The 17,123-nt window shown below is 40.2% G+C and overlaps 1 protein-coding gene and 1 pseudogene across 1 annotated transcript in view; both read left to right on the top strand.

Moving 5' to 3' along the window:
* Nucleotides 1-138: 138 nt before the first annotated feature.
* Nucleotides 139-17,123, top strand: part of LOC136838077 (zinc finger protein 26-like) — a 28,850-nt gene continuing 11,865 nt past the window's right edge. The window contains exons 1-3 of the mRNA XM_067102924.1: nucleotides 139-1,882; nucleotides 2,953-3,197; nucleotides 8,561-9,759. Of these exons, the coding sequence (XP_066959025.1) occupies nucleotides 9,673-9,759 (87 nt within the window). The 5' untranslated portion in view covers nucleotides 139-1,882; nucleotides 2,953-3,197; nucleotides 8,561-9,672. The remainder of the gene's footprint in view (nucleotides 1,883-2,952; nucleotides 3,198-8,560; nucleotides 9,760-17,123) is intronic.
* On the top strand, nucleotides 9,882-11,470 carry LOC136838093 (uncharacterized; annotated as a pseudogene).

Genomic DNA, 17,123 nt, shown 5'->3' with positions numbered 1-17,123 from the left:
TAACCACCTGATCTCCCACTGCGTGTGTCGTAAGTTTTGATATTCTGTCGGACTAACAGAGAATACAGCTATATATATATATCTGCCAGGTAAGTATGAACAAACTTTATTTTATCATTAAAATATCATGTTTGCCAGAAACTGTGGAGTTTATGGGGAGGCCTTCAATAGACCTCTTCGCCTCCAGCCAGAACAAGAGGATCCCGAACTACTGCTCTCAGTCCCGGACAGAGAAGCAACAGCAGTAGACGCCTCTTGATGGACTGACGGGATGGACACTTATGCGTTCCCTCCGTTCAAAATAATCAATCTAGTAGTCAAGAAATTCGCCCTCCTAGATTCAGGAAGAATGACCCTGGTAGCCCCCTTTTGGCCAGCAAGAGAGTGGTTCACAGAGGTAGTGGAGATGTTAGTGGACTTTCCGAGAAGTCTTCCCCCAAGTCCAAGGCTTCTCAGACAGCCCCACTTCGAGAGGTATCATCAAAACCCCCTCGCTCTTCAACTGACTGCATTCAGACTATCGAGAAGCTTGTCAGAGCGAGAGGATTTTCAGCTCAAGCTGCAAGAGCTATCGCCAGAGCGAGGAGGGTCTCTTCACAGAGAGTTTACCAATCAAAGTGGGAAACCTTTAGATCTTGGTGTAAGCAGCATAAGGTTTCTCAACCACTACCTCTGTGAGCCAAATAGCTGATTTTCTCTTGTCCCTCAGGCAAGATTCTAAGCTGGCCGTATCCACCATAAAAGGATACAGAAGCTTGTTGTCTACCGTCTTTAGGCACAGAGGCATTGATTTGTCTCAAGATAGAGACTTGAGAGACCTTTTAAAGTCTTTCGAAACAACGAAGCAGACTTTGAGACCCCGTCCTGGAATTTGGATGTGGTTTGAAGTTCTTGTGCAGCAGGAAGTTGAACCCATCTCTCAAGCAACCCTGAGAGACGTAACAAAGAAAACTCTTTTCCTTCTCGCTCTTGCTACAGCGAAAAGGGTTAGCGAGATTCATGCTATTCAGAAACAAGTAGGCTTCAATCGTAATGGAGCAATATGCGCATTAAGGCTTGACTTCCTTGCTAAGAATGAGAACCTTCCAAACCCTGGCCGGGAACGTTTGAGGTTCCTAACCTCACTGATTTAGTGGGCCAAGAGGAGGAGAGACTACTCTGTCCAGTTAGAGCCCTCAAGGCTTATATTTCCAGGACAAAGGACGTAAGAGGTTCTTCCAGTTCCTTGTGGTGTTCAGTGAAGGATCTCAAAAGCCCCTCTCGAAGAATGCGTTATCATTCTTTTGAGGGGAGACAATAAGAGAAGCTCACCTTTTATGTGAAGAGGAGAACTTTGGTTTGTTGAAGGTGAAGGCTCACGAAATAAGAGCCATTGCAACTTCTCTGGCTTATAGAAAGAATATGTCAGTTAAACAAATTATGGAGGCCACTTTTTGGAGAAGTGACTCTGTTTTTGCTTCTCATTACCTCAGAGAGGTAAGAGTGGATTATGAGAAATGTTATGCCTTGGGCCCATATGTAGCTACAGCTTCGGTATTGGGTAAAGGAGTGACTGCCTCCCTCAACCTTAACTTTTGTTTGGGATACCTGTAATTGGGTTGGTGTTTTTATGGTTGTCTGAGGAAGCTTCCTTGTGGGAAAAGCAACCCCAGTCTAACTAGATAGGTGTATATCTAGTCTGCAAGGTTAGGGTGGTTAGATTGAGTAAGGTTACAGGTAATAGAAGGGGAATAGGAAGTACAGAAGTCTAGTCACGTTGTTGGTCTCACCCCGTTTGACAGACTCGATTGAGTTGTTTCAGTATAACAGGTCTTCACCTGACTGGCGCTCCTAAGGAAAGCGGCTCAGAGGCAGGAACCTTTGAAGTCAGCTACCTTAGCAGGTAAGGAATCAAGGTGTTTACCTACAACTTTTAGTTGTTTCCCAACAATGTTGGCTGTCTTTCACCCTCCTCCAAATGTGTGAATCAGCTATATATATATAACTGCCAGGTAAGTTCTATTCGTAAAAATGAAGTTTTTTATGATAAAACAAAGTTTTATGAATACTTACCTGGCAGTTATATATATATTTTAAATCCCACCCTCCTCCCCTCAGGAGACAGGTCGGGCAAGAGATGATCTGAGGAACTGAAAACGGGAATGATTCCAGCTACCACCGATAAGGGTTGTTAACCACCTATCGGACACCTACCATTCGGCGGTTGCCGCTGAGTTTTGAAAAATCTGCCGGTTCGACAGGGATTAAGCTATATATATATAACTGCCAGGTAAGTATTCATAAAACTTTGTTTTATCATAAAAACTTCATTTTTATAATAAGATAAATTTTATATATACTTACCAAGTAATTATTGAATCAGAGCCCTCCCCTCCCTTCACATGGACATCAGGACAAAAACGATTGAGCTCTCTGCCACGTCATTCCTCTCTTTACCCTGAAAGTGGGTGGGGTCTAGTCACCTACACTAGGCAGTTGAATAGTTACCACAAATTTTGAATGTTTAGGCTGCCATGGTTGTTAAACAATAGCTATGTAATTACTGTACTTGGTAAGTATATATAAAACTTTATTTTATTATAAAAATATCATATGTCATCCTTCGTGGTAGGTTCTTGTAAGAAAAATGTTTCCTTTTTCACATAAAAATAAAAGTAAAACCTGATTGTCTAAATAAAAGTAAAACCTGATTGTCTGGCTGGGTTGCCATGGATATCTGTTAGCCAATTGCACCCCTTTTCAACTTTTTGCTGTCAATGATTTGAGTGCTGCGTTTTGGTGTATAAGATATAAGAATTAGTTTTGTTATTAATTTTTCTTCTGAGGATTTTTTTATGCTAATTCCTATACTTTATTTTGAAAGATTGTGCTCTTTTTGTTTTTATAGGAGAAATATCAGTGTAGAAATGTAAATAATGTTTGGTTGTATGTAATTTTGAATAACTATTACAGATGTTTTTACAAAAATGGAACCCTACACACAACGAAAGCAGAATTTACATAATTTCCATTTTGGCTGCAATGGAAAAGACAGATTTGTTGAAATCCAACAGTACCTAAGAAGATTAACTGATACAAATGAGGACTCTGCATACCAAGTTGTAATAGAAATAGCAAAACAACAGTTGGCAGTGAATGCTACTGTGTTGTCTGCACTCAGTCCCTATTGGAGGAATCTGATTAATGAAAATCCCCAGGTAAGAGTTTTGTTTTGCAGATTTTTATTTGCTAGTTTGAAAGCTGAAACATTTTGTAAATAGGTCAAGTACAGCACCTTAGAAGGTGACATGTCAAGTAATATTTGTTTTGTTAAAATAGGTCATTGTATGGTACCTTGGAAATTTTTGACAAATTTTTTGATTGATGTCAATAAGTCATAATTTTACCGGTGCTTTACTTGCTGTCCATATTTGGAAAAAGAAGAAAATGCAAAATAAACTATTGTCCCCTCAGAAATACAAACCATTACTTTTATGTGGGTGTTAAGGGATTTGACAGAGAGCATAAAACCTTGATTCAAGTCCAAGAGTCATACACTGTTTATCATTACATAATAATTTGGGTTAATTTTTGTGGAATTTCCACTTATGGTGAAATTTATGGGACCTGATAAATAGGAGAAGGTATCATAGCTGGGACTTGGTTTATATCTTAAGCTAATACAGGCAGTCCCCGTTAATTGTTGGGGGTTCATTCCTGATGGCATGACAATAACTGAAAATCGTCATCGCCTCACCGTCGGAAACGGAACCCCCGCCGATTTTCGGTTATCACCGATAACCGAAAATCAGAGATAATAGCGCTGATCCCCAGTTATCGGTGTCGATATCCAGTTATCTGCGCCAATAACCAGGGATTGGCACTGAAAACCCAGTTATTGTCATCGCTAGACAAGTGCCATAAAACTGGATCGCAGATAACTGGGAACTGCCTGTAGTGGGAACTGTGGTAGGATCGTCAACTACCCGATAATGTTTGAACCTTGATAGCTCAAGGGCGAAACTATTCTGCATAGCTAGGCCATGGATTCCAGGGGTGGTCTGGTTGTGGGGATAGGACTCGGCATTCTGGCCAGTTTGCCCATAATATGATTAGGGTGGGGATGATTGTATGCTTGTAATACTCTCAGCCCCAACAAGGCGGGTTTGGCTTGCACTTGGGCCCCCCCTGATCCCAACCCCTTGATGAGGTGGGGGGCTTAGGGATCCACTGCAGGAAGAGTACAGTAGGCTCTTTTACGCTCTCTTAAGCAAGGGGAGAGAGGGGTTGACAATAAAACAAATCTATTGGATTTTATTATCCTTTTATTGTCTCCAACACTATGGGTTCACCCAAGCCTTTTTTTGGAATAATGACACAAACTCATTGATTCAAGTCCAGAAGTCTGGCAGTTGAATATCCCATATGTGCAACGGACCAGGGGCAGGGGACTCCTTCCCCAGCTCTTTGAGACTAGGAAGAGATTCCCAGCTGGGTAGAACTTCCAGTCAGTTCAGAGATTTACCCAGAATCCACCCTCCAAAGGGTAAGTAAGTCTCTTATGGAAACAATGAAGGATTGTATTTGTGTAGGAACAAATTGCAAATTTTAAAGTAATTTGTATTTCTCCTAACATATAAACCTGAAGGCCTTTACATTTATGGCCGCTCTCAGCCACCCCCCATTGTGGCACCTGGGCCAAAAGGCAAAGTGGAGTGCAGACCGGCAGGTGGGCGGGGCTTTCCCCCTCCATACCGCGTGTAGTTAACAACCTTGTTTGAAAGTTAACAGCTGTTCAAGCTCGCGTTCACAAATTACTTTAAAGTTTGCAATTTTGTCCTCACTACAATTCTTGGTGAGGGTTGTAATATAGAGCAGTTATTTATCTCTGTTAAGGAGGCCTGCCTCCTTAACAAATTTTAAATCATATAGATATGCAGTATGTGTATATAGTATATATATGAATATTCAGATATAATTATTATCTATATAATTATTAGATATTTGGTATATGAAACTTTTTATTTTTTTCCTATCTAATTTTATTATAGCCTCAGTAACCTAGATGTTGTGATGCCAGTTATAGTAATCATAATCAATCAGTTTTGCTAGATTTAGTTACAAAATTTACAGTCAGCGCAGGTTAACTCAGAACTCCTGCAGACAGTAGCTAGCCTGCCTAAGAATAAAATCAATCGGTTCCCTATCATTTGGTTTTGGTGATCATCGTGCTTACACTAGCCTATAGATAATATCTTGATAAATTATTCTTACAGCAGTCTTATGACAGTTCCTTTAGTAGTATGACAAATGCACAACAAAATACTATGAACAACGCATAACAAGACCAGATTGGTATTCTCTTTGTAAAGCTTATGTTATGAATTACCAAAACTGTCCAGCTTTAAGTATTTTCAATCAAGTGTTACCAGTTAAACACTATATGATAATACATGAAATCCAATGGTCATTAAACAATTACTGGAACTTTGTACACTCCAAGGCACTTTTGTCCATTACCAGTAAAGTTGGACTTGGATCATTGTTCCTCATTTTCCTCATTACATAGTCTTTCACTTTATATACAATCCCTGTCTACAATGGTAAGTTTTAATTGAAGACCTTTTAAATGCCAGACTGCACAATAAGTTTCATCAACATTCCAAAAGACCTTACTGCAGTCTGTCTTAAATATCGGCCAACAGTCTTGTGGTCCTACAGGCCAGGGCTTTATCTGAGTGGCGTAGGCATGAGTCTCAACACCTACAACTTTCTACCAATCTTCCTTTGGGCACCGGCAACACTTGCCCGCCTTCAAAATTCTTCATCAAATGCAGCCAAATACCACTTCAAGGTGACCTCTCTCATCACATCAGATGTGCAGTGAGAAAGAACCCCATTAGGCCTAACAGAAGTGAAAAAAAAGTCATAAAAAATTTTTATTAATCACTTGTAAAATATCAACAACTGAGTTAAATATTTTTTATAATTAAAAATGGTTAATCATAAAATTTTCATATAAAAACTTAGGCCAGTGTGCGGCCACCACACTGGGACAAACTGAAGAAGTACTCGACAGACTTTGGGAAGATGTCGAGGAGTCAGGTCTGCAAGGTGATGGCAAAAGGCCATCATGAGGACATTGAACAGTTGACCTTGATCTGGTTTCATCACCAAAGGGCTGCTGGCATGAATATTTGCGGTGCCAAGTTAAAGGCTGTAGCTGTGAAGTTCACAGGCCTGCATGGGGATTTGGGCTTTAAGGTGCTCGAAGGTTGGTTGTTTAAGTTCAAGATTCGGCACAGGGGTTCTGATAAGAAGACTCATGGCAAAGCTTTTGATGCATCTGTAGAGATTTTAGAGGAATTTCACCAGGCATTGCCAGACTTGATGAGAAAGAAGACCTTATTTTAGGGTAAATCTGCAATGCTAACAAACTGGATATTATATTGCTCCAAACCCACTAACACTTTGGCTGATGAGAAGGGAAAGAATTTACATGGTTGAAAGCTTTCCAAGCAGTGCATTTCTGCTTTAAGTGCAAATGCTATTGGTGCATTGCAAACCATTGCAAAGCAACCATGTACCTTGTGTGGGTTGATGATAGGCTGCGAGTGATTTGGTATCATTCAGGAAGGCTTGGTCCACCTCCAAAATGTTTCTGACTGGTCCATGATTAATTTTGTAAAGAAGTTCTTCATCATCAGACAGACGACCTTGGAATTGCTAGACATCGGGTGAAGTCTGCTTCCCATGGACAGTTCACCTGCACATCCTAAAGCAACCCAGTTGTTTGGCGGTGGAGGTCGTATTAGGGTCATGTATTTGCCTCCTGATACGATTGCACTCGTTGAGCCAGTGGCCCAAGGTGTTATTGTTACAATGAAATAGCTGTACCAGGGAAAGTTCATGGAGGACGTGTTAGTAGTGTTGGAGGATGAGGGGGAGAAGGAGCAAGGCTTGGATACATATGGGAATGGACACTGGAGAATCTTTATAGGTGTTTGCTTCTACAGCTTTGCAGATGCTTGGAAGGACATCAACATAGAGATAATCAGCCACGCTTGGGACTGTACGCTGAGTCAAATTCGACGACTTCCGTACCTAACTCGTGACTGGAGGCAACAACGTTCCTGAGGAGGATGTACAGGAGTGCCTGGGTTACAACTGTGGCAACCCTGGCTTTCAACTTCTGTCTAGCTGCAAGATAGATGCTGCAGTTCCTGCTAGTGACAAGGAAGTGCATGATGAAGCTGATCTATTCTATAGAAGGAAAAGAATTTACTGTCAAAATCTTTCCAAGCAATGTGTGTTTGCTTTATGTGCAAATGCTACTGGTAGCCATCATTGCAAACCAGTGGTAGTTGGACATGCAAAGCTACCACATGCCCTGCGTGGGTTGTTGGATAGGCTTCCAGTGATTTTTTATCACTTGGCGTCGGTCTGGTTCACCTCCAAGATTGTAACCGATTGGTTCTGTAGTCACTTTTGTAAGGAGGTTGTTCATTATCAGGCTGAGGACTGTGGCATTGCTAAACATCAGGTGAAGGCTTTGCTTCTCATGAACAATGCGCCTGCACATACTAAAGCAACCCAGTCAGATGGTGACGAAGGTTGTATTAAGGTCGTGTATTTCCCTCCTAGTATGACTGCACCCATTGAACCAGTGGACCAAGGTGTTATTGTTGCAACAAAACATCTACAGGTATACCAGAGGAAGTTCCTGGAGCAAGTGATGGTAGTGTTGGAGGACAAGGAGGAGAAGAAGCAAGGCTTGGACACGGTGGGGTGGGTACAATGGACACTGGAGAATCTTCGGAGGTATTTGCATCTACAACTTCGCAGATGCTTAGAAGGGGCATGAACGTAGAGACCCTCACCCAATCCTGGAACCATATGCTGAAGGGAGAAGAGGGCATGATGGACTTCCAAGGGTTCGAAGTGGACAATTTCTCTACTCAGCTCGTGACTGGAGGCAACAGCGTTCCTGAGGATGACATAAGGGAGTGGGTGGACGACACTGGTGGCTTATGCTCAGTAGTAATAATAATAATAATATAATAATAATAACAGCAGCAACAACAACCTAGCTTCAATTTTGATTGTGAATATTCATGACATCGTATGAAGTGCTTCCTCGACTTATGGTGATTCGATCGTATGGTGCTTTTCAGCGCCACTAATGGCATTTTAATTGATGGCGCTAACAGAAAGAATAGGCATCAAATTAACAGCACTTGCGGTGCTGTAACTTGATGCAACATCAAGTTATGGCACTGTTAAAGCGCCGATAATGGCAAAAAATCGACTTACAATGGAAATCAACTTACGGCATGGCGCTGGAACGGATCCCCTACCGTAAGTCGAGGACGTGCTACTGTACTGTGCTCTACTATACATTTATTGTGTACTTTACTAGTACAATATAGTATTGCATTTTTATACTATTTTCACACTGCAAGTTTTATATATGATTAATATTTCTTATTTTTCATGGCAAATAATTTGTTATTTTTCAATTTAAATGAATGTGTAGCAAATAATGTTGCATTCTTATATTGAATTAGAACTTATTTTGCAGGATTCTCCAGTGATATACAAGATTTCTCCAGTCATTTCACACGGACCTTATTTATTGCTCCCTCTAATCAGGTCGCTAATATATGTTGGAAATGTCTCATTGCCTGTTAAATATGTAAAAGACATAATGACTATTCTAAGAGAGCTTCATCTGGAGGCATCAGGTTTTGTCGTCACTAATACGGGAAGTGAAGTGGAATGCTTAACGTGGGAAAATCATTTTGAGCACTTTATGAAAGGCCTTCACGTCATGTGCAATAAGCAGCAGTGTACTGACTTGTCAATATTTGTTGACAGCCATGTGATTAAAGTTCATAAATTAGTTCTTAGTTCATACAGTGAAGTGATACATTCTTTGTTTGACGAGAATAATAAAATCAAGGTGTTGCACCTTCCTGGTGTTTCTCTCAGAAGTGCTCACACTCTTGTTGGGTATATGTATTATGGCAAAGGAATGATACCATTAGCAAATATTGAAGAATTCTCCAAACTTTGCAAATCAATACAAGTGAGTAGACTAACTAATATACTACAGATGCAGCATTCTGAAACAAAAATCCAAGACAGAAACTCTGAAAAAAAAGGTAATGTGTTTACTACGATGGAGCCAGAAATTGCTCTGGTTATGAAACGATTACTGACGTTGTTTGATGTAAAAGGTAAGGCAGATCTGACATTAGTTGTAGGAAATAAAAGAATTTACACTCATAAATCTCTTTTAGGCATGACATGCCCAGTTTTTCATACTGTTTTAATGGAAGAGCATTCAAATGAACAGTCAGCAATACTTGCTTTCAGATGCAGACCCAATTTCAGTGACTGCGGCAATTACTTTGCTGTATAATGGATCTTGCTTAATAACTAGATCTCAGATGAAAAGTGCAGCCTCATTCTTAGACCCAGGTCTTTTTAAATTACATATGAGTGGTGACACATCATTACAGACTGATTCAAGAACAGAACCGAAAGGTTCAGTGGACAGTGATAAGGATTTACTGCGTAGTCCTGAAAATAAAATAAGCTCGCCACAAAAGACGTGTCATCTTTACGGGTGGTAACAGAAAATCAGAAGTTACTTTTAGTGACTACTTTGAAAATAGTTCAAACAGGAACATGGAAAAACATGGAAAAGAAGTTCATCTCTGTAGTTACAAGGACTCGGCCAAAGCTGCAGTGGATGAAGATGTGCAGTTATCAGAGGTAGGTAAATGTCTGGTAAGCATTTCATTTGGCTTTAAATAATTTGTGCAGAGTAGATAGGCATGTTCATATATTTCAGGCTGTATAATGGTGTATCTGAAGAAGACATCATGAAAGATGGAAAGAATATTTCGAACAGCTGTTAAATGAAGAAAATAATAGACTAATAAGAGGGGATGGGCAGGTGAACATTGGCATGGTGATGAGGTTCTCTAAGCAAGAGGTGCTGGATGCACTGAAGAAGATGAAGAATGGGAAGGCAACCGGACCAGACATGATACCTGTGGAGGCATGGAAGGCATTAGGGGATGAAGGAGTGGATATACTTTATGATCTTATGATAAAGATCCTTGAGCAGGAAAAGATACCAAATGAGTGGCATGGGAGTATACTGATCCCAATTTTCAAAGGGAGAGGAGATGTCCAAGAGTGTGGTAATTGTAGGGCTATTAAACTAATGTCCCACACTTTGAAGATACTGGAAACGATGATAGATGCCAGACTAAGGGAAGAAGTCGAAATAGGTAAAGAGCAGATGGGATTTATGAAGGGAAGAGGAACAACAGATGGTATATTTTGTCTGAGACAACTAATGGAGAAATTGGGAAAAACAAAGGGACCTACATATGGTATTCATTGACCTTGAAAAGGCTTGACCGAGTCCCCAGACAAGAGGTATGGAGGAGCCTGAGGGAGAGGATGGTGCCAGAGAAGTACGTGCGATTGATACAGGAGATGTACCGGAATGTATTTACCAGAGTGAGGAGCAGTGTTGGGGAGACGGAGGGTTTTGAGGTGAGAGTAGGATTACACCAGGGTCGGCTCTTAGCCCATTTATTTTTAACATAGTGATGGACGTTATCATAGAGGAAGTAAGGAGGCAGTACCGTGGAACATATTGTATGCGGATGATATTGTCCTGTGTGCAGAGAGCAGGGAAGATCTGGAAATGAAACTGGAAAGATGGAGACTAGTACTGGAGGACAGAGGAATGAGAATAAGTAGATCTAAGACAGAATATATGTGTACCACCAATGATGGGGGTGATAGGGAAAGTGTTCAGCTTGGGGGAGAATCAATAAAGAGAGTTGAAAACTTTAAGTATTTGGGATCCTTTATTAATGCTGGAGGACGTATGGAAGAAGAGGTAAAACATCGGGTACAGGCAGGCTGGAACAACTGGAGAGCGGCCTCTGGAGTTCTTTGTGACAAAAGAGTACCGCTGAGGTTAAAAGGAAAATTTCATAAGACGGTGGTAAGAACAGCAATGATATATGGCACGGAAACAGCAAGCTTGAGAAAGACAGAGGAGAAGAAGATGGATGTGGCAGAAATGAGAATGCTTAGATGGATGGCTGGGTGTGAGAGAGGATAGGATCCGAAATGATTACATTAGGGGGTCTACTAAGGTGGTGGAAATATCAAAGAAAGTGCAGGAGGGGAGGCTGAGATGGTATGGACACCTGTTGAGAAGAGATGAGGACCACGTTGGTAGACATACTATGGGGATGGAGGTCCAGGGAAGAAGAAGAAGAGGGAGACCAAGAAAGAGATGGAAGGACTGTGTGAGGGGAGACCTGCGTGAGAAGGGAATTGATGAGGCAGAAGCACAGGATAGAAATAGATGGAAACGGCTCATCCGAAACGGCGACCCCATATAAAAATGGGAACAAGCTGGGAAGAAGATAATGGTGTATCTGAAAAGGTTTTCAGGCTGTATAAAGGCATATCCACAAGTGAGGTATTGATATGCACTTTACTGCTCTGTAATTGTTAGCTAGATGAAGTATAACTAATATATAGAATCTGTTGCTTATGTTCATTGCAATCATATTTTTGAAAGACACCGTTACCCCCTGGTCTCTCATATTCTTCATTCACTCAACTCTGGAAGCCTTGACATGAAGAATTGAAACTTGCACTTAGTAGACTAGAAGAGGTTTCTGCTAAACTGCTATCTTCCAAAGAAATATTCCTATTCATATGTACACACCTTTTTACAAGAATGAGGCAAACCTATCCTCACCACTGAAATAATGTTATATACAGGCGGTCCCCGGTTTACGACGGGGGTTCCGTTCTTGCGCCGCGTCGTAACCCGAAAATCGTCGTAAGCCGGAACATCGTCGAAAATCGTCAAAATCATAAGAAAACCTTACTTTTAATGCTCTGGGTGCATTGAAAACGATGTAAACTGCATTATTATTGAGTTTTACATCAAAAAAACCTTCAAATTATGATTATTCTGCCATTTTGGGGCCATATTTCTTCCGTCGGATCGGCGATCTGACAGCGTTAACCCCGAACATGCGTCGTAAGCCAGGAAATAATTTCTGATGAATATATTTGAAAAGCGTCGTAACCTCGAACGTCGTAAGCCGGAACCGTCGTAAAACCGGGGACTGCCTGTATAGTGTTTCTTTTTGATAGTGTAGCTACTGTTCATCCTCAGAGGAGTTACTCTCATGGTCCCTAGAGGGCTTCAGCTTCATAAGATAGACTGACCGATTTCAAAGAATTCTCTTCTACAGTAAACCTCCCCGTATTCGCGGCCTCATGATTTGCAGAGACACCTATTAGTGGATTTCTCCGTGGAATGTATATACACATTATTCGTGGAAAATTTGCCCATTCGTGGTATTTTGCACTGAGAAATGCACTTTTTGTGATAAAACTATTAAAATACTCAGATATAAGCATTTTTAGAGGGTTTTTCTTGTGTTTAAACTATCAAAATAGGCAGTTCTAAGTGTTTTTAAAGGGGTTTTAAGTATTCGCTGATTTTAGCTATTCGGCGGGGGGTGTGGTACGCATCCCCCGCAAATACGGGGGTTTACTGCAGTTGGTCTCGACTAGTACAGTGCATGTTGACACTGGTAGAATGTAGGTTTAAGACAAGAGGGCTCTTTCTCTTGTTTACAGTGACTGCCTAGGTTCAGTTCCTATTCTCAGCCTGCAGATATGGCAACGGCGCATCCCACGTCAACTGTTATTGTGTCAACCGTGCACTCTGCACAAGACTGTTTACTTATTTCTCCCTTGGTCTGCATGACTGTAACATGTGCCATTCCTTTCATTATAAAAATAAGCTCCTAGATCATAATGTGGTCGTCATTGAAATACCAAACTCAAAAGAAAGTTAAGTCCCAGTGAAAAGTTTAGTTTTTAACCAATTTTTTAGCTGGTAGCTTATTTCATAAAAGTCAGAAGCCAGTGTCAAAAGTGGTGTCATGTCTTCCACAAGGCGAGAATTAGGTTTGGTTTGAGTGTTCACAGTCCATTCTTAGTTAGCTGACAAGCAATGTTTAATTATTTTTGAGGTACTGATTTTAAAACAGTGCTGTTCTTGAAGATCATTGGTATATGATCTTTTGTATTAATAGTTATCTTGGGCTACTTAGTAGATATGCTAGGCTACTTCAGTTTTGTTTTGATTAGTAGTAGCCTAACCATTCATATACGCTACCACCGGTAGCTGTGTCATATACAGCCGTAACCTGTTTTTGACTGTGCTCTACTTCCAAACCTGGGTATTAAGTACACCAGTTAGTTAATTTTAGTACTTAATTACCAAACTGAATAGTTTTTTTGATAATGTTTTCCTTCATGGACCTACTTTTAGCAGGCATTGCTCCGCCGAAAACGGCGTCACTAGGAAAACTTTTGTGATGTCTGGTTGCCTACGTGATTATTAAACTTTTACATTTTCAGGTAATAGACACTGAAATTGTACTTAATTTATATGTATGTAGGTTATTAAAAATTTTCCTTTGGCAAAATATTTTCATTTAAGTACTTTGTTTTGTAGCCTGTAGCTTCACCTGTAACTTTTGAGTAGCCCAGTCCTGGTAAACAAATTAGATATACAGTATACAGTTACCTAGAGTGGCGTAACATTCAAGAATTTACTTTTAAGGCAAAATTTAGGTAGTAATTGTATAATTTCATACATGACTACTATCTTAGAAGAAAAAACCCATATTGGCAACAAAGACACAAAAAGTACACAGTAAAACAGTGAAACTTTTGAATGGTGGAAGAATATGCTTTAAACTGAGAAAGGTGCAGGCTCCACAGTACATAAAATAGCTGCTATTGTTTTTTTAGCAAAAATAAAAAAAAGCGGGATTTTTTGTGAACGTGTCAGCAGGAGCTGTGCACCAAACCAACATGCTTCAGTTAGTTGAGTCCCCCGCTGACCACTAGCAGAGATATTCACTTTCAACTCGCTGTGGTGAGCACAGAAAATTATTTAGATTTTTTTCATGCATTGTGCATATACATGTCATTCTCTTTCCATTGATGTGATTTTTAAAAAATTCTGCTGGCCTAAAAGTTTGCCCAGTCAGGGGTGCTGCATGTATGTTTTAGCCCAGCCCGTAAGGGTTAAGGGCGGGAGCGGGGTCCTGGCAAACCACATTGACGTCCTTCTACCTTTTGGACGTTGCCTACAAGTCCTTGGACATGTTTTCTTTGGGTCCTGTGGTGGCTGCTCACCTCGCCTAAGGTATATCGTAGCAAAAAAAGAGAATGTGTGTGTGTGAGTGACTGGCCTCCTCCCTCTCCTCTTTTACCTCTCCTCTCGTAGGGCAGAGGCAGGTGGCGAGCCATCACATGCTGGACTGGCATGTCATGCACGTGAGTCTATATAATTGAGTACCTTGTCTCTAATCTAGAGTAGATTGTTAGATGCAAGTCCTCCCCCTCTCTCTAGCAAGGGGAGAGAGGGGGGTTGACAATAAAACAAACCTATTAGTTTTTATGGGTTCATCCAAGCCTTTTTTAAATTAGCCATCCTTAAATTTAGTCCGGTCTAGGAATGTGCTCAATATATATATTTAGCCTGGACTGTGGGGGTTAAGTGTTTACCTGGACAGACATAAACCTTTAAGAGGAGGAGTCAAGTATTTGTGGTGTTAGGAGACCAAAGACTCCTATGTCTAAGAATGCTTAAGTCAGTGCACATGGAGATAATTCTTGAGCTTTTACCAGTTTTGAAAATAATCCTCATGGCTTCCATACTGGAAGCACACCTATACAGTATTTCCTTTAAAGCCTTTTGCTAGAGAAGGTTGTCATGCAGCTCAGGGGGAGATGTAACTTGTTGACATATTATTTGCGAAATGTTCAAATTTAGCATGAGGTGTAAAGCCCTTAGTCCCGTCGTTGTGGCGGGGACGCTTTCTCCTGAACCAAATATGATGGTAACCTTGCTTTCTATGTTATTATTAGTTATTAGGAAATCCCACTATTGAATTTTGGGAGCATGAAGGTGCACATTGGTGCATAGGAGTGCACCTTCATATATGAAGGTGGTAGTTGTCTTTAGTTTTGGACTGTTGGCTATGGTCTTTCGACTCAGGCACAGGAGTGACCAGTACTCTACAAGATAGAGTCCTTTTTTCCTTGTAAGGAAACTGACAAGTCTCGCTACGAGGGCCTTACACCCTGAGGTGGTTCCAACATCTGGCAACTGTACTTGCCAGTAAGGATCACACAATATGCAGGAATGTTGAGAAGCTTTTTTTACCCCCCTCATTAAAAAGCTTTTAGTTTGTTTGGCTGAACATTGTTTCTCTGGCTGCACTAACCCACCATCCTCATGCAATGTGGTAGTCAGCTAACTTTAACAATAGGTAAGATTCATTCCAAATAATAAGAATTTTCATGAAAAAATTAATTGTTTGGACACTTACCTACTGTTAAAGTGGAAACCCACCCAGCCTCCCCTCATCTGGGTATGAAATAAGTCAGATCAAACCTTATTGTGTTTGATATACACCCATAAATATTGCAATTTGGTAAGTAAAATGTCCCATTCTAGACCAGCATAATACACAATCTACATATGTCAGGTATTTAAATGTAATGAATGGTATTTACATATAAAGAGCACACTTAAAGACCATAGTGAACAAATAATGAAAATGCACCTGCATAATATGCTACTGCACCATTGCCAGTCTACTCTTTCCATTTTGTACAGTTACTGTTTTCTCAAATAGTACAGCTTGTATGGGGAGTCTTGTGTAAAAGTGTTACTGTGTGTAAGGGAGCCACTGTACAGGCAGTCCCCAATTATCAGTGGGGTTTCCATTCCCAATGGTGTGATGATAACTGAAAATCTCCAATAACACGGAAATCGACGAATATTGGCGCTTATCAGCACCATTAAGCAGATATCGGTGCTGACAAGCAGGGATCATTGTCTCTGTTAGGTGGGTATCAGCGCTGATCTTTGGTTATTGCCTGATAAGCAGATATTGTCGCCAAAAATCCAATTATTGTCACCGAAAATCCAGTTATTGTCGTTGCTAGACATGCGCCGTAAAACCAGATCTCCAATAACTAGAGACTGCCTGTACTGTGTAGAACTTAACCCACCAATTTTAATCAGGTGCCTGCAGTGAATGTTGGTGTAGGCATATAAAGCAGTGTGTATTGTACTGTATGAGCACATGCAGCAATGGAACAAATTTCAAAAAGCAGAGTCAAGTAAGCTCTTTGAAAATGACCTTGACTCCCTGTAAACCCCTATAAGTGACCCCATTGTCCTTTGATTGTTAAACATTTCACTGTTTTTATTAAACATTTCACTGTTTTTAATACAGTAAATTTATACATATTAATTGCAAAGAATGTAAAGAACTAAAAGGAATTATGGTAAAAATATTCCTTTAATTTTGAACAAAAGTCATCTTAACATTGAAAATGCCTAACATCAGAACTATGTAAACAGAGGCATTACTTTACATAATTGACCATACAACATTCTCTCTTTCTCTCTACTATGGGTGTAGTAAACATGTACATGTAGTAGAGCATGTTTTGCTGAGATCAGCATTATCTAAGATACCGCACATGAGCATATGTCCTAACAAAGCACAGGATACACCCATGGAAGCCCCCAAAAGATTACATCTTGCTAGAGCTCAATGTGCATTTTTTGAAAAGGTCATTTTGAGCTTTATTGCCCCATCTTACATTTGTTTCACCTATTGCCCCAATTAGTTCCTTGTTTCTCATCCTGTAAGTATGATTCGTCTGTCAGCTGAATATTGTCAAGCTGTAATTTGTAAAGAGGTGGCTATCCTCCTTTAGAGTAACTTATAAGTAATTATTATTTTCATTTGAAGTGATGCAGTTGGCTTCACTTGTTACAGTGAAAATCTATTAAAGAAGGTTGGTTTGTATAGTTAGGAAAATTGAATATTGGTGTAAAATGTCTTTTAATTTGTGTACCCTAATTATTTCAAATTTAAATAACTGCACTTAATTCTTAAGGACAGTTGGCCATAGTAAAGTAAATAAACATTGACGATTTTGACCATTTTTCAGCTTCTGTAAAGTTGAATTAGAGCTAT

Source organism: Macrobrachium rosenbergii, unplaced genomic scaffold (assembly GCF_040412425.1).
Source record: "Macrobrachium rosenbergii isolate ZJJX-2024 unplaced genomic scaffold, ASM4041242v1 13917, whole genome shotgun sequence".
Lineage (NCBI taxonomy): Eukaryota > Metazoa > Arthropoda > Malacostraca > Decapoda > Palaemonidae > Macrobrachium > Macrobrachium rosenbergii.
The sequence above is the reverse complement of the archived record's forward strand: the minus strand, read 5'-3'. Positions and strand labels throughout refer to the sequence as shown.